General features: G+C 36.0%; 1 protein-coding gene across 3 annotated transcripts in view; it reads left to right on the top strand.

Annotated features, from left to right (window-relative positions):
• Positions 1–22,642, top strand: part of ANKRD10 (ankyrin repeat domain 10) — a 38,572-nt gene that overhangs the window by 13,171 nt on the left and 2,759 nt on the right. For 2 of the 3 annotated variants that reach the window (XM_076360930.1, XM_076360937.1), the window contains exons 3-5: positions 1,805–1,896; positions 16,737–16,972; positions 20,705–20,800. In XM_076360930.1, the coding sequence (XP_076217045.1) occupies positions 1,805–1,896; positions 16,737–16,972; positions 20,705–20,800 (424 nt within the window). Of the gene's footprint in view, positions 1–1,804; positions 1,897–12,737; positions 12,758–14,433; positions 14,451–15,657; positions 15,684–16,708; positions 16,973–20,704; positions 20,801–22,642 lie in introns of those variants that run through there. The other variant, XM_076360947.1, reaches the window with a different exon arrangement.

The following is a 22,642-nucleotide window of genomic DNA, read 5'->3' on the forward strand; positions in this document are numbered from 1 at the left end:
AAGTGCCAAATGAATTTCCACGTATGACAGTTAATAAAATTGTGTCCTCTGTTAAACACCTCTGTCTTCCTGAAACTTCAAGAAAAGTTATAAATAGGAGAAACTATATACACTTCATTGAAAAGCAGTCTTCTATTAATCAGCTACAGACAGCCATTTTGGAAGAAGGCCTAAGAATCACTTAGGACTCCAAGGAGTTTTCTGCTTTTTTCTGTCCCCAAACTTTGTATCAGCCTCAGCAATTTTCCTTAGTTTATAAGAAGGTAAACTTTGTCTGGTACCATTATTGTTCCCTGCTGGGGGTGCTAAGTGGTTCACTGTTTGGCTGAATATATGTCTTAAGCACTGGTAAACTGGCTTACCCTCAGTGAATTTCTGACTTGTTATAAAAATATTTTACCATTAAATAAAATTGGCAAGTAGAAAATGGAGAGTATATAACATAATCCAAAATTCATCTTCAAGTTACATTTACATGGTCTAAAAGATGTGATTTAATTTCTCAGAAGCTTGGCAGACAATTTAAAACACTTGCTACCTTCTACCTATCAAGATGATAGTATGATCATATTTTGAATATATTCACATTTCAATTAGAGCTAAAGCATAACCAGTACTGTAGAGTTAGGTGTGAACTAAAGTACCTGATGTATTTCACACCGTTGTGTATGAAGACTGGCAAGTCAGTAAAGGTGCTGTGTTACTTTAATAGCTAGTGTTGGTATTTTAATAAAAGGAATGGGGAAGCAAAAATTAGGCACATACAGTTAGTACATGTTTAATATCAGTGGAGCAGACAAGTGAAGTCTGTCAAAAATTTGGAGAGAAAGAGGATGGGGAAGAAAGGAAAAAACAACTTGCCATGCATTGAAAGTGTTGAGGACTGTGATAATTAAATCGCATAACAAACCAGTAGCTGAATATTTACTTGCTACTTCAAGGCCATATTTCATTACAGATTCTTCTCTGTGGTTCTTAATACTAATGGTTAATTGCAAGTACTGAATTTCATTTGCAGCCTGTAGATCATGGTATTTACCTGCTGCTTGCCAGTTGCATTTGTAAAATTGCTGCAGATTCTTCCTTTTATCTGCAAAGATAGTTTGTAGAGGGGAGTTGCCTGAAAAGCAGTACACTACTCCCAGTATGTTTGCACATAATATGAAAAGATTAAATGATTGGACGTGCTGGTTAACAATAATGGAACGTAAATGGATAGTCGGAAAAGAAAAGCATATAGGACATGAGTCAATGTGTATGTCCCAGGAGAGAGCTGGCCTGTGAACTCTGGGCATGCTTATATTACAGTAGAGCGATGCATCCATATTCCTCACCTGGTGAGTACTTGTGGTGCAGTGCAGTACTGCGTAAGTGTGTCAGCAAGATCTGAAAGCAATGTAGGCCCGCAAACTTGGCCATGCTGCTTCTGAATTCAAGATGGCTTGCTCAGTCCAACATCTTCGGAAACAAAAGTGCTAGGAAATAAAAGTGTTAGAGTGACTTGTTACGGTGGTATGTTGCAGGGGTTTTTAATAAGTTTTGCTGAATATGACTGCTGATTGCCTAGTTATTGGATAAGGCTTACCTTGTAAGTTAGATGCCCTTAGCGTTATTTCTTGCTAAATATCTAATGTACGTGACGGCCTACTGCAAACTTTAAAATAATAATAAAGTACCTGATGCATTTGCTAGCTAATAAATGCTGCTTTTATATATCTGCTTCTTAATTAAAGTGAGTAATGTAAAAATAAGATTTTAATTTTTAGAAAGATTATGCTTGACAAAATGTAGTTTGTCTTTACAGGATTATGTTGGTGAAACTCCTATTCATAAAGCAGCACGGTCTGGTAGTATGGATTCCATAAGTGCCCTTGTGGCTCATGGTGCGCAAATAGAGTAAGTGAGGTATTTTTTTTGTTGTTGATTGTTGTGTGTTTAGTTAACTAACTTAGACCAGTAAACATAGATACTAATGTCAGAAAGAAAAGTTAAAACAGCAGACACCTGATTAAAAGACAGCTAGACATGTTCAACTGTAATGAAGCCCAAGATGTTTTGCATGTCTAGTAATAAAGTTTATTTTACTTAAGTGATACCAGTGTGCTACATTAGTATTGCATTTATATCTGATATATTAAAGTATTTATCACGCTTCTGTCAGATGACCCCAAATTGTACACTTTATCTAGCGTGTAGTTATTTTTTACAACAAATTTACACCTTGCACCGGTGAATAAATACAGAAAACAATGCAAAAGCAACACTATGTGCAAAATAGCCTCTCACACACTCTTAGCAGTTAGTTTAATACTGTTTGTTAGTATATTGTGTATTTGCCCTGTTAACTTTTTTCTTTAAAGGTTTATGTACTGCAAAAACATTCAGAAAATCTCACAAACTTTTGCAACTTACAGCATGGACAAAATGGATGCAGTTTTCACCTAGAAATGTTGAGTATAAGCTCTATGGCTTATAATAATGTAAATACTTTAGCAATTTGTTTTAATTAGAACTAGCATTATTATCTTAAATGGTAACTAGTTACTGTATTTTAACCTGCAATATGAAACTTTTAAGTTGTAAGTGAAGTAAGAATCATGTAGTTAATTTCTTGTTTTACCCTTTGGTTTCCATCTTACTGTTTTTGTAATGCTGCCCTGATAAATCTACCGTAAAATTTAACTCTTTCAATGGTATCATAGAGTATTCAGGAAATATAGTACCTTTTAAGTTAATAATAATGAACAAATTGCTTTATATGAAGAGATCGCTTCATAGAAAAATGACACTGAAATAACTTAGGCAGCTGTCTCAGTTATTGACAAGTTCATGAAATCAGTCTTAAATTTATAAATTCCCATTTTGCACTCACTTTCAGATATCTTAAGATAAACTTGGATTTAAATTTACTGTGGAATTGAGCAAACCTTAATTATCATCATCAATTAGTATGTAATCTTGTGATTTTTACAAAGTATCCAATCAAAAGAGAAGTTGTGGAACTGCATAAACAATGTGAAATGAGTGAGTTAAGAGTATGATGTAAAGAAGAGGACGTGTTACATCCATAGGACTTTCAATATAAGTAGCTGAGTAACTGAGGTTGGAGATGTGGCTGCAACTTTAACTTACAGAACTAAAATCTTGCTTCTTAAACATCGTATTTGCAAGCCATAGGCAAAACATTTCTGTAAAACTTGGAGAGCAGTGTCTGCCTTTGACCAAAGCTATTTGCAGCAGAAGTAGCGTAGGTTTATAGCAGTTTTAGTGAACAGGAAATAATTTGAATTCTCAGTTTTCTAACTTAGAATTCCATCTGTGTTTCAGTAGGATAGACTTGTCACGAGTTCTATGGGTAATTAAATATCAGATCCTCTCCAGGAAATGGTAAAATCAGGGATGCAAATGGAATAGGCAGGTGGAGCAACCCATGTTTAGTCATTTAGAGGGTCAGGACTTGGACCTGTCAGCTGAGCGAGCTAGCTCTTGCCTGATTGGGGTGAGGATTTTTTTCCATAAAATCTAGCTTCCAGGCTCAGTATGTTAAATTAGGCCAAATCCACGTATATGCTCTTGACATTGATTAATTTTGGGTTATCTGGGTTTGAAAACTGGCCCCATATGTTGATTTCATGATTTTTGTAACATCTTGAAAATGTAGATGCTGTGAAAGTTTTGACTCCTTTATTTTATGGCTTCAGTTAGAAGAAAAGGAGAGGGATTTTATCCACATATTTGAGTTCTAATTTGTATATATTAACTGAAATAATAACTGACTATATAGGACCAAGGCAAGAATTTTATTAAATACAGAACTAAGCACTAACTAGAACTAAAGTACAGATCTGTACTGATGATGAGTATGGCCTTTTTTAATGGGGATCAGATCTTCTAATCCAATTTTTTCTTTATTTCTTCATATAGTTACGGTATCAAAGTCTAGTTAGGTGAAGATGCAGAGAATATCCCTTGTGACTGCAAATAGTCAAATATACTGCTTATACCTGATATTTATAGTATACATCAAGTATTGCACCATCCCTACTTTTTTTTACAGAAAGTAGAACAGGGATGTTAAGATTTCATTATTACACGAACACTAGTAATCAGTAGTGTAATATTGCAAGAAATGTATTTTTTATTAATGAGGGATTATTGAAATACTGCTGTTAAAATGAAGTACTTGGACTAGTGTAATCTTTGATACCCGTGTTTACTGTATTTCTACTTTATTCACTCCTTTGGAAGCCAAAGAATATTGACAAATAGTCCAATAAGGATAAAAGTAAAAATTTTAGTGTGAATAAAATTGCCTCACTTGAATTGTTTTAGTTTACTTTATTTCAGGCTTGTTAGTGTATTGCTTTTACAGAGAAATACAGTATGTTGCAGTCTCTAAATTTCGTGAAGTTGTTGCATTGTTTTCCTAATTGATGAGAGAGAATTTGGGTCTCTATTCCTGTGTAAATTTTTAATAATATTAAAAAATAATAATTGTACCCTAGTGAAAATATTTTGATTTTTTTGTGGTATTTACCTTCTCATTTTAGCTGAAGCATATTCTGTGCACAGTATGTCCTACAGCCATAAAAATGGTTGCTCCACTAACTATGGTATTCATGGACCCTTGAAGAGGGGGAAGCAGGTGGTCACAATGTCCTCATATGAGTGAAAAGGTTTGCTGTGTAACTGACTTTTTAATGTGGATAGTACCTTTTAAAGTATCCATAATAACTGCTGGATTTTCACTAAAAAGCATAATTATGCAATTTCTGTATGGTTAATTGTGTATTATTTATCATGGTGACAAACAAGTGTCCACAGCTCTTTATGGAGGAAAAGCCTTCTTGGTGCCATGTTTTGTTTTGCTCTTTTACGCTATTTTTTGAAATGCTGGGTGTTAATATAGTTTCATAGATTGCATCACAGCATATCTATAAACATAAAATTCAGCTATAAACACAGGACAGTGTTGAATAAAAAAAAAATAATGAGCAGATGCAGCTGTTAATTATACTGATTTGAACTTAACTTCTTCCGGTTTCATGTCTGTTTTCATGCAGGTCATTTGTGCATTGTGTCCACTTATTTCTGAATAAAAATTCTTCTGCAGCTGTCATTTGAACAGTTGTGTATTCCTTAGTGACTTGATTTAGAGCTAGGAGAGGAGTTTCAAACACTATATTATCCTGGGATAAAGAGAAGTGTAACTTGTGGGACAGGATGTGGCTTGGTATGCATCCATCCAATTGAACACAAGTACTTGCTTCAGTTTTGTTGATCAAAATGCTTGAATAGTAGCATAGGAAAGCTTTTTTATTTCCCTGCCAGAAATCTTAAGTTTTTTTGAAAAATTGATTTGTATACCGTGATGGGATGCTACAAGACCCCGAAGAGATGCTTTCCTTTCTGGTTTCTTATACTCTGGTCTCCAGGTTTGGGGAGAATAACTGACATGCTGGGATAAATATACCAGTACATCTGTTTCTACCAGATGATAGATTCATATCGTGATGTTGATCTAGTTTAGGCAGACACTTCAGCCACTTTCTCATTAAAGCTGTCTTGCATTCATTTGAATGTGTAAATTCACTCCTCCTATAATGCCAGTAATGTTCTATCTCTGGTATTTAGTTTTTCAGCAAAAACTTTATTCTCATTCTTTGGCAGTGGCTTAATTTTAATTCTTCTTTGCAAATTGGTGTGTCACGAATTGCATTGTGTTGTTTAAAAAAAAAGCATCATTAGTTTCTTTTTTCTTCTTCACAACTGCTCTCCATCCTCCATAACGGAAATCTGTCGAATGTGAATTTTTTTAGTGCTGCTAGATTAGCCCTTTGTGAAATTCTTGTAATACATTTCTGTTTGAAGTCTGTTTCACATTTTAATTATGATCACTCCTGTGATATCTCAGCTTTTGTTTCTCATTTGTACTTTTGAGACTTCTTGACTTTCTGAAATTCAGTCACCTTTAGTGAAGAGACAGAGGAAGAGTGATGTGTAGAATTCATGACGATAACGCAGAAATCAGCCATTCCTTTGTGTCGTAAACCCTCAGTTCCTTTTCAGTCTGGAGGGGAAATTTAACATGACCTATTCTCTTGAAGGGCCTCAGGGTTCAGAGATTTCCTCCATTAGTTTCGATTTCTTCCTGATTTTTTAAAATCTTAGCAGGTACTTGTGGATTTTTAACATTGCGTGTTTTTCTTACCTAGCTAACTTAACTACCAAACTTCTAATATTGAACTGCAGTCCATTTCTGGTGTTAATGTACTTGTGAAGTGCCGTTACTATGTCATCTTTTTACTTCAGAAGCTGTACTGCTACATTGATTCAGTGTAGAAGAATCAACATCCTACTTTCTTACGGTCATTAACCTCATCTTGAGAATAATGCTTCGGGTTCTTACTGATTATTTGTTTAGGAATAGGATTTAGGTGCTTTTTCAACCGAGTGGTTCTTATCTGTTAATTAGTATATTAATGTTTATATAATCTGTTTGGTACTTTTCAAACTCAGACTGCTTCATACACGATTCTTTTTGCAAACTCGATTGCTCTCCAGATAGCAGTTAAATTGCTGGATTAACTACTGTTGTTGCATTATTAGACAGTGCAGTATAGTTGAGGAAAAAATGTGGCTGTTCTTCTTTCATTGTATATAATCATTTTATCATTGTTATAACAAGCATTTTAAGGGCCGTCACTGTAGTCTTCTTGTAGTGACCATTCTGCAGTACGGAGGCTACAGGTGTTGGAATTCATTCTTCCTTTCCCGCTTAACGTAAATTCTTATGGAAAGGCAAAGTCAAAGTGGTTTGTCATTTCAGTGGTGAAACTCTTAATTCTCCTGCAAAACAACTACAAGTAAAGCTTGCTATTTTCTTCCATGTTTGGTTTTACTCTTGATTGCCATTGTTGTAGAAGAACTTAACGTGGTTTGTAGGAGGTTGTGACCATGAAGTAAGGCGGTAATTTGGATTTGGTCTCAAGGAAAGATTTGGAAATACTGAAGCAGAACATAAATGCATGGATAACTGATAAATCAAAAGGTGAAAGAGAGAGGCTCAGTCTTACAGTAAACCAGGATGGAACAGGGTAGTTTTCAGTTACAGCTGTTCTGAATAATTGCAGGAAGCTGAGGCAAACTTACCACTGAGTTCCTGTTCAGTTTGAGAGTGGATTATTCTTAGTGGGGATGGAATAACAACAGTAGTTACTGACATCAGTTCAGAAATAGGGAAGAATGTGAGGGGTTGTACTTTTTATGAATAAAGTTAAATCCTTTGTTAAAGCAGTGATATTTTGTGACCTTTCTGGAACATAAAGGAAGTTCACAGGATATGGGTCAGCTTGATAGGGGAGCTTATTCATTAGTGACAAACCTTTGTGATTTATAGGACTGGTTTCTCTGCTTTTCTTCAGTCCAAAAGAGCTGGATAAGGAACATAGTAGTGTTACCAAGACTTTTAAATGAGGATAGCTCAGATTTCTGACAGGAATGTTAGGATTTTTTGTTTGGAGTGATCTGCCTTCACATACAGTACTGTGCTAATGTTCACTGTGCAGCTTCCCTTCAGATAGGTTATTTTTTTCTGCAAGATACTCTATTACTGGCAACAGAAACCTGGGTGCGGTTAAGTCAGGTGGAGAAACCAAAGTGTTACAAAGTGGAACTTGGCCAGAGCACAAGTTAGATACAGTGGAAGAAACAAGGGTGCAGTGTATTCCCAAATACAATAGTCTGATTAGTTCTGATAGTTAGTCCAGACATCGATGGTGGTGATGATCTGTACAGGTGCTGTGCTTGATCTGCTGATACTTTTTGACCGGATATGCAATGAGAGAATTGTTACTTGCAACACGTCTGCTCTACCTTCTGCTGTGTTGATTTGGATTTCGTTTGCTATTCTAGTTTGTGTCTTTTCAGTAAAGTTGATCATAGTTCAACTAGTACCTTTGAACCTGGACAAAAAACATTAAGCAGTTGTGGCATGGCCCAGAACATGCTCAGGTTGGTCAGAAAAAGTTTTATAATGTGTGTCATGTGCTACAGGTTACAAGATATATCTCATTGCATGGTGGCTTCACAAACCCTGGAAAAGCTTTGGCAGCTATCACTTAGGGAAAACTTTACTCTTCTGTTTCCTTCTTGTATTTTGCTTGATGTTGCTCATACATGGTAGATAAATTTTTCTTTTAAATGGAGAAAAATCTAGGTTGAAAAAACTCTTTTGTGAAGCTCATTTAAAGTGTTTTTATGCACTTCAGTGGTTTCTTAATCCGAAAGATCTTCTGTCTGCTTGAGTAAGAACATCAAGTTACTTTTGTCACCAAAAAAATAAAATTTTGTGTAGTTTGATAGTCTCCCTCTCCATGCCTATTATGGGAAAATAATGAATCAATCTAATACCTTTAGTCCTTTCATTCTTGATTTTTTCCCCCCCTTTTGGCACAAAAATACTTTAAAATTCATTTACCTCTCTTCTTTAGTTTTATTCCCAAGCTCTTGCTGTCCATACTTCTTGTACTAAATCTCTTGAACTTTCTTCTGTGCTTGGCACATTTGAGAGAAGCTTGCTTTCTTAATTTTTCTAATTCTAGTCTATCATGGGTTTTCAGTTGGTATGTTGAGGAGAAATAACGTGATTTTATTTGCTACTAGAGGCATCTTGACAGAATCTGCGTTGCAAGGCTGTTTATCTTTTCAAGTCAAGAGTTTGCACTAAACCTTTCCTTAATAGTCTTCCATAATGCTTTCCTCATTGTAAGCAACTTTATCTGCAATTCCTGGTCTGTTTCTAGAAATATGATAGCAGCAGCAATGATAGTTGTCGTTTTCATAAAGCTGGCTGGCTAAGTAACTCTTATATTGTCTTTGGAGTTAAAGTGGCTGCAGTACTAAAAAGGTGCTTATTTGGAATTCATTTTTGCTAGTGATCTGGGAAATACTTATTTTCCTTTTAATAGGGAAGATCTTTTCTGTTATGCTGTATTGCAACCAGACTGTTGTTTTAAGAGTTACCACAGTCTTTCATACCTTCCTTTTGTGAGTTGTCTTTAGGAATCACTTCTTACATAATCGGATATGAATTTAAAAATATTGTTGATTGCTGATACCAGGCAAAGTCAGATAGGCCTATATTATTCAGGCAAAAGTTTACCTGGAAATATGAATCTTTTTTACAAGAGATATTGAAAAATCAAAGTCCACTGTTTGAGGTCTTCCTTAAAGCATATAAATTGGAATACAGATACAGCAATAAATCACCACCTGATGGTGATGCTTGTAGTAATCCTAATGTTGCCTACCATGGTTAATGAACTCTTTCTTCTGCCAGCATTTGCTCAGTCATGAGTTGAAGTATCTAGGAGCTGATTATAGCTGCATAATTCGTAGAGAACCTTGATTTTGATGTGAAAAAAGTGGCTTCACAAAGAAGAGCTTCCTTCTTTCCAGTATATTCGCCTTGCTATGATTTTGGAGGATGTTCTGAGAAACTCCACCATTGTTTTTAAAAGTTGTAAAATAATTTCAGCTGTCACATGTTTTGTTGTGAAATAAAAACTTGGCACCAACTTGCGCTTTTGTAGATACCCAGTATGTAATTCTAGCATGAATTTTTATAGCTATCCCCAGCAGTGACACACGTCTGTTTAGTTAAGAATATTTTTCTCCTGGTATCTGGAAAAAAAAAGTTTGAAACTATTTCACAACTTTTGTATTTGGACACCAAAGGGTTAAAACACTTAAAGTTCAGTATTTTAAAATTATTTTGCTTTAGAAATTTTAGACTAGTATACTGATGTTTATATAGGAAACGTTTTTTTCTCACTGTGGGCGTTTTAGTGTTCTGATCTTTTTTTTCTCTTTCTTCTTTTGTTTTGTTTTAATCCTTGTATCTGCTAATTTTTGTATAGGAATAGTTACTAATTCTTTTGAGATACAGCCTACTAAATTTAAAGTAATTGAAGCCATGAGTTGACCGGTAATTTTAATCCATTCTATATAAATTTCAGTGAAGAACTGACAAATTGGTTTCAGGATGAAAGTAATAATGCTTTAAAGGCATAAAAGGCTTAGTATCTTGTTGTTAAGGTGGTCACATGATAATGGCTTACATATTGAATAATGTGCTACAGCACTTCATGTATGTTAATGTAACTTTTAATCTTAATGTTGCCTGCAAATATGTGATCCCTTATGGTATAAGTTTCCTGTTTATGCACCATTGCCCGTTTAAATCAAACAGAAGATTCTGAAACTGTAAAAACTACACATGTCAATGTTTTACAGCTACGTAATTCGAATTGACTTGATTTTTTCAAGTAATCCTAGAAAGGGGGAGCATTCCATATAGAAACTGCTGAAACTGCCACAGGTGCTTCTCCGAAAACCTTACAGTTGTGGCATTGAATGTTCAGTATCGCTTCCTTTCTGCACACAAGGCATACTGTTGAGGTATTTGTTGCGGTGATTGGTTTTAATGCTAATCTAGGAATTCAGATATAGAATCTATAGATTTGCATGCTTTGCTTACCCTAATTTACATTTATCTACATTTTTATTTGTAAACTAACAATAGATAAGTTGAGATCAGTATTTTTTAACAGATATTACATTGATATACGAAAACTGTGGTTTATTTTCTTAGATTGTCGCATGGCATTAACAAAAACACAGTAAGCTGTAGGTGATGTAATCACTATTTAAAATTAAACATTTAGGGGATTTTTTTTTACATCTATGAATGTTTTTTTCAGAAAAATTTACTGTTGACTTTTTGTAGCAAACATTTGTTTTGTTTTTCAAGGTATGTGACATTATAAGTGGAAGATAGCGTATTTCAAATGTATTTCTATGTTAAAGACAGAAATGTACTTGCTTTTTTCCTCCAATAAGCATAAAAAATATGAACAATTGGAACAATTTAGAATCAAGTTCTTTCTAACTAAATTCAGTATAATTTATAATTCAATGCAAGAAGCACAAGTGTTTATCTTTTCTTTCTACAGATCCTTCTAAGAGTAAATTTTGTAAGTTATCTTGAAGTAAATCTTTCTTACATGAAGGTAGTTATATTTAAACAATTCTAAGTTTTGTTTTATTTGTTTTGTTTTTTTTACTTTCTATAACTTAATCATAGTGGAAGTGTCTTGCATATTTTTTGAGAGCTTGCCTCAGATTTTCTCCTTCCTTCAGTGAACTTCTCAAAACAACAAATTGTGGTTAGATTGAAATAATAAAAACAACCTCCTCAACTAAAGCTAAACTGAAAATTAACTTGATGTTTCTGTACATCAATCCTGTTTGGTCAGATAACATTTATCTCTCTTGTTTTTGAACAACAATTTAAGTACACTCACAGCCAGCATTTTTAAAAACATTTCAGAAGAAGGAAATATAAACATACGCTTCATCGGTGTCCTCTTTATAGCTGCTTTAATTTGATACCAGGACTCTCAGATGAACTGGGCCTTTAAAATGGGAGTTCTGATGATGTCAACCAAAGGGAGAAAAGCAGATTTAAGAAAAAAAAGTCCTCTTCATGCCAAGATTAGTCAGTTTTGAAGACTGCCTGTGGACATCACTTGATGGAAGAAGAAAAATGTGTTACAAGAGTGTTGTTTTAAGCACTGTAGAAGGTGTGTGAATAAATGTATGTACAAAAGTCAGAGCTTTAACTCTTAATATAACAGTGCACGTTTTGAGTTTATTTATAAAACACCTGTCACTACAGAACAATTCAAGTGTTAAATGTCATCTGTCAAGGAACTTCAAGATCACCTACTTATATTCATCCATATCCAGACTTTCCTCAACTTTTCTCATGGATTTTTTTTTTCTGTTTACAATAACTTTATAATATGAAAATGTATCTTTCTGATTACATTTGTCTTTCTTCTTTTGCTTCGGAGTTAGCATCTCATACTTCTGTACTTCAAGGAAAACAGTATGTCTTTATCATTCGTAGCTCCTGGATTTTAGCCTACAAGAAGGCTGAGGGTAAATAATACCATGCTTCATGATTCTAACTCGTTTCTAGTAATAAGAATTACATGGAAATAATGAATAAACTATAAAGCAAAAAAATACTAAGTGAAAGAATCTTAACAGGACTCATTTGTTTTTCAAATACTCTAATTGCTTTGGAAATGATGCAAGGAATGTGTTTTCTAAGCGTAGAGTGAATTGACTTTCTGACCACTTACCAAAACTGCATTTAGTCCTGGGCAAGGTTAAGTAAGGAATTTTTGTCAGTTTGTCAGTTCAAGGCTTCATGTATGTTCCTTTGTGGAGTAGGTGCCAAAAAGGGAATTATCTTTTCAGAGCTTTGGTTTTCAGTGTCCCTTCTTCAGACCTGTTCCTGTAGCTGGACTGACCTCCTTCAGAGATGTCTTTGGGTTTTGACTTTTTTTACTGGAGAGAGGGAATTAAGTTTTTGGAGCACAGCTGTCTGTTTTGACGGTAACTAGGCCAACCTTTAGAAAATACTGCACCAAGTCAATGAATACTATTTAATAAAAGACTGACTAATCATAAAATGCATGTAACTTTTCAAGGCTGAGCCTGATTTTCTTTTCTTTAATAGGACTTTCTTCCGTCCTTCCACACCTTCCTTGCTGGTAGCTTCTTCCTTCATAAGATCATCTTTGAAAAATATCAGTCCATGTAGCTTGTTATTTGCCTAGTCTTGTTTCAGCTAGGTAGCCTAGCTTAGAGGAAAACCTGAAAAGAAACATAAGCTTGTCCTCAAGTTCGGCATCTTTGCTGGGGGGAAAAAAAACCACCACCACCCCCCAAAACCAACCAAACAAACAAACAACAAACCACCCAGAAAACCTGCAGGAAATTTCCTTACTCGTTTTTAATTCTGAGTAATGCAGATACAGAAATAGAGCTGTCATATTTGCTGTATGATTAGCAGTAACAAAAGGGCAGCTTGCTTGAAGATTTAATATCAGACGGTGTGTTCTGAGCTTTGCAGCTTCCGCTATTTCAAGGTGTTTAGGGTAAAAGATCAAAACTAGTACTGAAAGGATTTATTAATTTATAAAAAAACAGGGTGGGTGGAAAAGAGGATTTTTTTCAAGACACATGAAATTTTGAGGTATTTCTGTCCATGTTATGTTGTCCAACAGTTTACATTTTTTTTTTTCACTGCTTTTCTTTCACAGCCCGGGTCCTGAAGTTACTTTCAGTTATAATATCCTTTACCTAGTCAAATCCTTTTTCTTTATGTAGGCAACTATGAGAAATGAAGAGAAATACCTTTCAAGGGACATCTGTAATAACAGAAGTAGTTGAAAACTTACTTAAATATAGTGATTACCTCTCTGAGTTTCCTGCTTGTTGATTTATATTTTTAACCATGCAGTTCATGTTTCATATAGTCTACTTAATAGCCAAATGAATCTTCATTTATTACTCCTCCTTCTTTTCACTTGATAGTCAGTTTACGTATAATTGCAGTTCATAACCAAGGACTGACATAGGGATTACACGTAAGAGATTGGACTCCTCTTACTCTTATGTGTAGTTGGGGCAGTGAACCATTTCTATTTTCATTCCTATAATGGAGTCTGTTTACAGTAATGGCTTTTATATTCTTAGTTTATGGGCTAAGCTGAGGGAGCTGCTTCATTTTCAGACATTGGCGGCATTTGAGGTAGACCATACACTGCAGATTTAGTAATAGATGTGTTCCCAGTTCCTTGTAACTACTGCTGTAACAGGGTAGTACCACTCCAAGTCCAGACTGGCACTTTTAAAGAATGGTCTAGTAGATGTCCTAGCTTTTTAATTCATTCGAGTACTCCACTTCGGGGTTTCTAGAAGGACTGTGTAAGACTGTGTTTTTCTGTTATGCACTCAGAATCCTCACAGTGATGGCAGTATTTCTACATGTTTTGGAAATCCATAAAACTATTCCAGTCTGGTAAAACTCTGTGATACCTGTTAAGAGTGTTTTCTTTCCTACTTTGTGCATGTGGCTAATTGAGTTAGCCATTGTTTCTTGGATTACTTGCATTTTGTTATGATGAGCTAGTATAGCATGGCTAGCTCTTGCTGCCTTTTGTGTTCCACTGACAGATTTTCCTCCTAGAGAAGGCTAGAAAAATCAGCTAAAGAAAATTAGTGTTCCCACTGAGAGGGAGCAGAGAGAACTTGACAGTTGTGTTCTCTTTTGTAGGAGTTGGCCAGCCAGTTTCTAAAGTGATCTAGATCCTGTAATCTCCTTTTATCTGATTTAACTTTTTTCCCGTCTCTTTTTTTCATTACTAACTTCTGAACACAGGAAGTTCTCTTGAAATTGGTAGGCTAAATTCAGAGAGACATTTCCAAACTCTCAGAAGCAAGAATGTTATATCCAATGTGCTTGAGTCCCTTGAAAACCTATGCAGTACTTCCAAAATACTCCTGTAGAACAAGTACATCTTTGTGTACCTGTTAAGAGTAAGCTGTTCAGGAAGAGATGGGAAGGGGACAGATCTAAAATTATCACAGGTCATTACATTTTAGAATCTGACAAACACTAACTGAAAGTTCATTTATTTTGTTTCTGGGAAACGAAACTTTTCTTTCCCAGAGTTTGATCGTGTAGCCTTACACACTTGCATCTTAGTTTGTACATCTCCAGATGCCTCTGGCAACTTACATCGACATTCCGTTGGGAAATGGTGACTTAACTGTAGTGTGTCTTACAGTCCATTTTTCAAAGCAGAGATACTGTTCAATAACAGTTGCTAAGTAATAGAATTACTTCTTGAAGTTTTATTAAATTAGGTGGTCAGTCAACACCATATTGTTTTGGTCGTTTTTATCTTTGCGTAACTTTAATTTGCTCTTGTTTAGATTTCCTTTACTGTTCTTTTGGGGCTCACAAATTTGAAATGGATTTCAGAGAACTGAGCTATTCTTTTTGTTCAAAACAGATATGTTGAAATTTCTGTTTCGTAAATTGTAGTTGCATTGTGTTACGTCCGTATGCTGCTACACAAGCAAATGAGAACTACCAAAAGAGTATTGAACGCTGGTTAGCAGGAACCTCAACAGGCCGTCTAGTTCAGCATGGGAAAGGATTGACTGCAGAATTTCTGAAATCATAATCTGCTCTTAAAACGAGGGGGGGGAAGAGAACCCTGTAGAGATTCAGCGACCTTTATACTCTGAAACTTTCCCCTAATGCCTAACTTCAAATATCCTTTGTTCATGTTAATGCCATTCATATACTGCCTGTACTGGACGCACAGAACAGATTATTCTCTTGGCAGCCATCTTTAGCCATTCAAAACCAATACCTCTACCTTGAGGTTTCATTTCTTTAGACTAACGAGGTTTTTCAGTCTTCTAAAGTCTTACTTTCTAGGCCGGTCTTGGCTGCTGTTCTGTGGATTTTCACTAGTAGTCCAAGTAAATGTTGACTTAGAATATGGTAGTATGGAATGAAATTACCCTGATCTAGCCTAACGATTTTTCTGATTCTGTAGTATTTTGACTTACTCTTCCAAATTTTATGTAATCGAGCTGTATCCATTTATGGGATTAGTCTTTCTGTAATAGTTTCTAAAGATTCTTTTAGTCTCATTTTTATAGCAAATAAATTGCAGTGATCTAGGAAGCAAAGTTGGGCTTTCTTTTCTTTGCATGAGCTAGGGTGAGTTGTTTTCCATTTCGTATGAGTTTCAACAGAATCGGGTCTGTTAATCTTCTGAATTCTTACTCTGTTGGCTGGTCTGTTTCTGGATTTTTAAGTAATGGACTTGTCTACTGAAGCCAAGAAACAAAAATTCAATTTTCTGACTAGTTAGATCTCTGTGGAAAGGCAGAAAAACCTTAGGAAGGGTTTATTGGCATCTTTCGCTTCATGATCTAGTTTTGTCATTTCTAGCCCTCGTCTCCACTTCTATGCACTTATGAAGTTACCCTATATTTCCAAGCACAGACATACTGTATGTTTGTGTAAATGCACGTGATACAGCACTCTTTCAAATTAAACCTCTACATGTCCTACCTGATTTCATTTATAATCTCCTTGATGCATTAGAATATTCAAAATCCAGTGCCATTCTCTCGTGCATGGAAAAGTCTTGATTCAAATAACAAAACAAGTCCCAGCACTTATGATGTCACACACTTTGAAATGAGAAACAAACCAGAAAAAAAAAAAGTATAAGCAAAGCATAACTAAGTATAGCATCTTTATCTATCTATCTTTTTCTATATATGTGTATATTTTATTGTTAGGAAGAATAGTGATGTTGTTGTTACCTTAGAAACCAGAATGCCATGGACAATTGCCAAGTCATGTTAAGTTTGTTTTGAGTATTTGACCTTTTGCTCAAGTTAAAGCAATAGATTGCAGAATAAACTGCAGAAGATGGTAAAATTCAAGGCTTAAATTAGTCTGAAGTTTATGTAAAGATCAGATACTTCAGACTATTTTAGAATAAAGCATTCTGAGAAGTTTAAATAGGAAGATGGTTTTTTTTAAGGCACATAGTATATTGATTTTATTTAAAAGTGTATTGTCTCCCAAATTTTGCTTAGAAGCCAGATATATGTGCGAAAAGTTAAGTTAGTTATAAAACTAAGATTGATAACTAATTTCTTAATGGAAATTTGCTAAGTGTATGTTTTCTCTCATCACCAACAGATAGATAGTCAGTAAGGGCAGCAGCAGCAGCAAGCTAGCTTGATGAATGAGTGTAATTCAGTTTCTTTGTATTGTACAGCTTGAGAAATGCCAGTGGCCTGACAGCAGCAGACCTTGCACATACCCAGGGCTTCCAAGAATGTGCCCAGTTTCTCTTGAACCTCCAGAACTGTCACCTGAATCGTTTCTATAGCAATGGCACCTTAAATGGGGTTCATCAGAATGCAGGTCCCAATCCATTCAGTGGTGGGACAAGTCGAAAGAGATCCTTTGAAGATACAGAGTCTGCTGGAGTAAAGAAGGCTAGAACGGAAGGTGAGACCCTAGAGGTAAAAGGGATGGGGTGATGCTGTTGCTGAGAAAGGAAAATAAACATTTTAAAGCCTTTCAGAGTGGGTGTTGAGTATTATTGACAAACTCACGTACATATCTAAATTACATACTAATACAAGAAGCAGATGAATACAATTATTCCATGCCACAAGGTCCCGATTCTCCCTGTCATCATCTTGGTGTGTTGAAATTTCTATTTCCAGAGAGTGCTAAAGTTACATGATGCCAAGAATAATATGTGGAAGAGTAGGAGCTGAAACTAGCTTCTACTCCTTCCTCAATTTCTTCTCCTTCAGGAGAGCCGAATAACGTTGCGTTAATTCACAAAGATGCCTGGATGTTCTGATGGTAATTTTCCACTTCGGGATTCATTCACAGTTAAAAAACTGTTTGCTAGATAAGATGGATGAAAGAAATTTAATGCAAAAAGGTTTCTCAAATCGCGAGGGATTATGTCTGTGACATGAAGTTAACATACCTTAAGTTTCCAGGATCATGTTCCAAGGGGAACTGATATCTTGCAGGAGGATGTAAGACTAGAATGAACCTTAAGGATTCCTATTCAGCCTTGTGCATTGAGGATACTGCTGCTTCCTCTGCCAGCAATGATGCGATAGTACAACCTCAAAGGTATTTTTTGGTGGCTATATGAAGAAATCTTTTTTACATCTTGCAAACACCTTGAATAACACAATAGAGAGTATCGTTGGTCATCCCATTAAATTCTTATTAAAAAGAATGCGGCATTCTGCACTCAAACCTCATTTCTTTTTCCTGTGTCTAGCATCAGGAAAGGGACTTTGTAGGTCTTCATTGAAGACACTTTCGTCAGTTCAAGTTTTATATTGTTCTAATGGGTGTGACTTTCAGTGAGCTCAAAACAGGCTCAAATAAAATGGGCTCAAACAGTGCTTCATTCCAGATAACAAGAGGGGAATTGAGACCAAAACAATGTTTCTAAATATGACACGGACAACATAAATTACATCAGTATTGACACTCCGTAGTATTTGCTTTAGTACTTGCTATCCAGCCACCATTTCAACTATACCAGGATCAGAGGCCTTAACAGGGTACTCCATAGCCAATCGTAAACGGGGTATGTTACTTCATGTAGTTGGTCTAAACTATAAATAATTTCATGATGGAATAGAGTGCCTATGCAATTAAATGCAAGATCGCTTTTCAAGAATGAAGTCCTTAAGTAGCTACATAGAATGAGAAAACATAGGCAGTATACAGATGCCTGTAACAGCTATGGAAAAGATGCCTTAAATGCATTCACGTTCTGTTACCGGGAGGCGCTGCTTGAAGTCAAAGTTACATATCTTTTGTTTTGAAGAGCTATTCCTTCTGAATGTTCGTAACCAGCAATCTCTTTTAGTTGCAGAAAATGGCTCTAATCTAGTCAATAGGTAGCATTTCCCCACAATCTGTGGGAGTGGCACTGGGCTAGCTATTTTTATTCTATATGTTGTCATGAAATGGCAGTATCTGCATTACCTTTCAGCATAAAACAGTGCAGTGGATAAGTTAGATCAAGCAAACAAATGCACAGTACGTTTAAGTGAACGAGATCTCCTAAGCAATTACAAGGATGTTAGAGAAACAATCAGAGTAGGTAATTTTTGAAATTTTTACCAGTATGACTTCTTCAGACCTTTGCAAACAAAGCCAAAAGCTTTGCTGCGTTTGCTTGAAGGTTTTTATGGTAATTAAGAGAAGCATCCCAGCTGCGGAAGCTGAAGTTTCTAATCTGACGTCTCCTCTCAAAGACATCAGCATCAGTAGTATCTGTCGTATCAACCTAAATGTCTATTGGAGTGAGAATGAATCACTGTTCTTGAGACGCTTTGTAAACAACAGAGCTGAGTGATGAGAACTTATGAGTACATCTTTGTGCTTAGCTAGCCTTTTTACAAAAAAAGCCCAATTTTGTGGCAATTTTGCCCTTACCAAAACCACGCTGGTCTGTTGTCCTTTAAGGACTATTTGCACAGGAGATTCCAGATGTTCAGAGAGACTGCAGGTAACCTGTATTTGCAGGGAAGAGTCAGGTTTTGATGGCCATACCCCAAATTAGAACAATTGCTGCTTTGAAAAAAACTACTTCTTGTGACCAGGCACAGTATATGCCCCTTACAAGAACCTGTAAGCAGTTGAGTTGGAAGAAGAGAAATACTTAAGCTGTGCTTCGCCCGTTGGCCTGGAATAGCTAAACTGGGCAGTGAGTGGGGGTTACTTACATGTAGTTTTGTTTATGTGCACACACACGTATCTGCTATCGGGTGCATAGCATTAAAAAAACTTTCCGTCTCAAAATTAAGCAATACTGATACACGATATACTGTGATACAAACTAATTACTTTCTTCAAATGTAATACAAAAAGTAGTTCCAAAGGCTGAAGCTGCACTTAACAAAAGTCAATCAGTGGCCACTTTCAGAATGTACAGCAAATAGTTTTTACTTTTGACTTAGAAACATAAGCTGGATTTTATGTCCATTTTTCTGAAATCAATTCCAGAAATTTCACCCTGCCTCCTGGGCTGGTTGGTGGAGGGTGGTGCACACCAGGCCAGCTGGTCGCACGGGTGTGTTCGTGGCAGTCCTAATCCTAGCCCCTCTGGTTCGTGGCCCTCGGCAGGTTGGCTTTTGCACTCTGCTGTACATGCTGCAGACAGTACTGACTTGCTGTACGCAACCGGTGACTGACTATATCAGTATCACGAGCCTCAGCCCGGCTGCTTTTAGGTGTCTTGGAGAGGTGGGGGTGGAGGTATTGCCAGGTGTACCCTTGAATTGGCCAGCATGAAACTGCACTTACGTATTCCTGTAGGTAACTAGAAAAAATGCCTTGCCTTTCCTGGTTCAGGGTAGTTTGAAGCCCGCTGATCCAAGGGCCCTGGTCTCCTTTAAGCCCTGTGTGATCTCCTTGGCCCTGAAACACCTTAGCTATTGCTTAAGGTTCTTTAAGAAAGAGTAATTTACGAAAATTTCTGTTGTGCCCAAGGTAATGAGAGCTGACTTAGAGTCTACTAAAGTAGCCCTTTACAACGTAGTGTTAAGAGTGTGTGCAGTGTATATAGAAAGGTGTGTTAGTGTGAGAGCAGTGCTGGGATAGTACTGGAGCAGCGCCTCGGGCGGTGGGTATAAGAGGTAGTGAAGTCAAGCCCATCTTATTAAAGCATTTCCCACAGCAGTCTAACCACTTGCCGGCTTTTCTCGGAAGAGAGATCTGTTTGTTCAGCTCTTGAAGGGATCTCTGGAGCAGTCTGGTATGAACAGGGGGTGGGTTACTGGGAACTGGCACTTGGTGGTGAAAGAGGGAGCAGTCCAGACTGACAGTAAGACATTTGAGGTGGAGACTGCTTTTTAGCTATCGGGCACGCTAGCTGTAAAGCCTAAATATGAGTAACTTAAATTGCTCTTTATTCATTCTGTTAGTCCATCAGACTAATAATTGTTTGGTATGTAGGTGCAAAGTCTGATAGGTACACTGGTAATTCTCCGTTTTGAGGGATTAAAATGAATGTGCAAGTACTTAGCATTTACTTAACCTGCATTTGGAATTTCAAACGTCAGAAGCTTTCAGATGTGAAAAATTTACATTTCTTTGTAAAAAGCTTTTGTTTTAATTATCAAAGTACTCATCTGTTTGTTGGGTGAGTTTTCAAGTGCACACCAGTGACTAAATGTGACTTTTTTTTATCAGCTTACAGCTTTGATGGCTTAATACCAATGATGAATGGAGGAGTTGAGGACGATGCTGACAATATGCACGTTGATAGAGAGTTTGCTGTTGTATCAGGTGGGAGTGGACAGTTTCCTGTTAACTACAACAACATTCAAATGGTTGAAGACACCAAACAACAGGAGAGTACTTCTGTTGGACCAAAAGAAATTGAGATATACACTGTTTCTGCAATGCAAACTCCTTGTCGTTGCAAGAATCAATATGCATTTTATTTTTAATTTAAGTATAAAACTTAGTCCTTTATTTTTGCACATTGTTGTCTAGAGTCTTGAAAACTATTGTATTGCTGTAACACCCATTATATTGGGAGTTTAGTAGTATCTAAAATTAGCTGTTTCATGCAATATATTGTAATGGTGAAAGAGAAGGTCTATTAGTAGTTTACTATTATTTTGGATAAACGGAAATCCACAATGGCTGGTTCACTTTTAACCTGAGGCTTGGATTACGTTGTGCCTTGCTTTTAGTTGCTATAATTTCAGGTTAAAGGAAATCCAGAAATAAATTATTCGCTTCATATCCATTAAATAGATTTAATTGCTAATAAGAAGACTTGATTGGGAAACATATCCTAGTGCTTATATAGCTTTGAAAATAATGTATGTTACCACTAAGCTATATTCAAAATAGTTCAACAAATACTATGAAGGATGGTCTAGACATATGCCATGTGTCCAGAATTTGTTCAGACACAATGATGTAAGTGCAGGATCCTGCTATGGGGGGGGGTTATGTAAATAAAAGACTGGACATCACAGGTCTTAAACTAGTATTTGGCACTAACGTACCTTGGAAAACAGTTTTTGTGTTTTGTACCGATCTTCATGAAACAGTCAAAATGTTGCTAGTATTAGTGAATATTAATGCTCTTAAGTTTTTTAAGGGCTGCTTAATCAAGATGCTTTTGGTAACCCCAGGATGTGTATAGAGTTTCGATTAAAACTGTCTTGGGTCAGCTTTTTCCATGCACTTTGTAGGTAAAGGCATGGAGTTACTATGATAGTGCATTATTATAGTCAGAAATTGATTTCTTACTTTAATTTGTTCTGTCATAAATATGTTTATGCTTTGTACCACAGATCAGATTCACTAAAGGGAATGATAATAGATCTTTTAATATATTAGGAATAAATATATATACATATATATATAATCAGTACTTAAAAAGTAGACTATGATATATTCCAGTGATAATTACTAAGTGTTCTTATTTATGGGAAAATGATTGTCTTTCATAAATATACTCTATTACTGTAGGTGCTAATTTTTAACAAATAATAACATTCTATAATTATCACTAGAACTATTCATTACCTACTTTTGCATATTAACTAACAGTAGTGCTATTTTTATTAAATTTGATTTGGCAAAGCCAGCCTATAAGGATTTATTTTTAAGCATTAATATTTTGCACTTTTCAGTTAATAAACACGATATGAAATTCCTTCTGTGCGTTTTCATCACTGAAATACTAGCTTTGATGTCTTGATGGGTTTGGGTTTTTTTTTTTCCACTTTCAATAAGAATTTGTGGTTAGTGAGTTCAGCTGATGCGGTTATTTTAACCCATATAGGGACTAAACAGGAAACTCCAGTTAGTACATCCACCGAGTTACAAGTCGAACACATTTCTTGGCATTATGTATTGCTGTATGTGAAGCATCAGTATCGTAATCCGTATTTCAAATAACATCCATGTGAAGGACTAACAGAGAACCAAAACTTCAGATTCTTCCTTGTCGAACAGTGGTACTCATTACGTGTCACTTAAACAGGAACCCAGTGTTTTACAAATGTGGGAAGTTACCAACAGGCTTACTGGCTTGAATTGGAAATACGCAGTAAATGCAATCCTGTTTTGCACATTGGGTTATGCAATGGATATGTATACATATCC

Source organism: Aptenodytes patagonicus, chromosome 1, assembly GCF_965638725.1.
Source record: "Aptenodytes patagonicus chromosome 1, bAptPat1.pri.cur, whole genome shotgun sequence".
Taxonomy (NCBI): domain Eukaryota; kingdom Metazoa; phylum Chordata; class Aves; order Sphenisciformes; family Spheniscidae; genus Aptenodytes; species Aptenodytes patagonicus.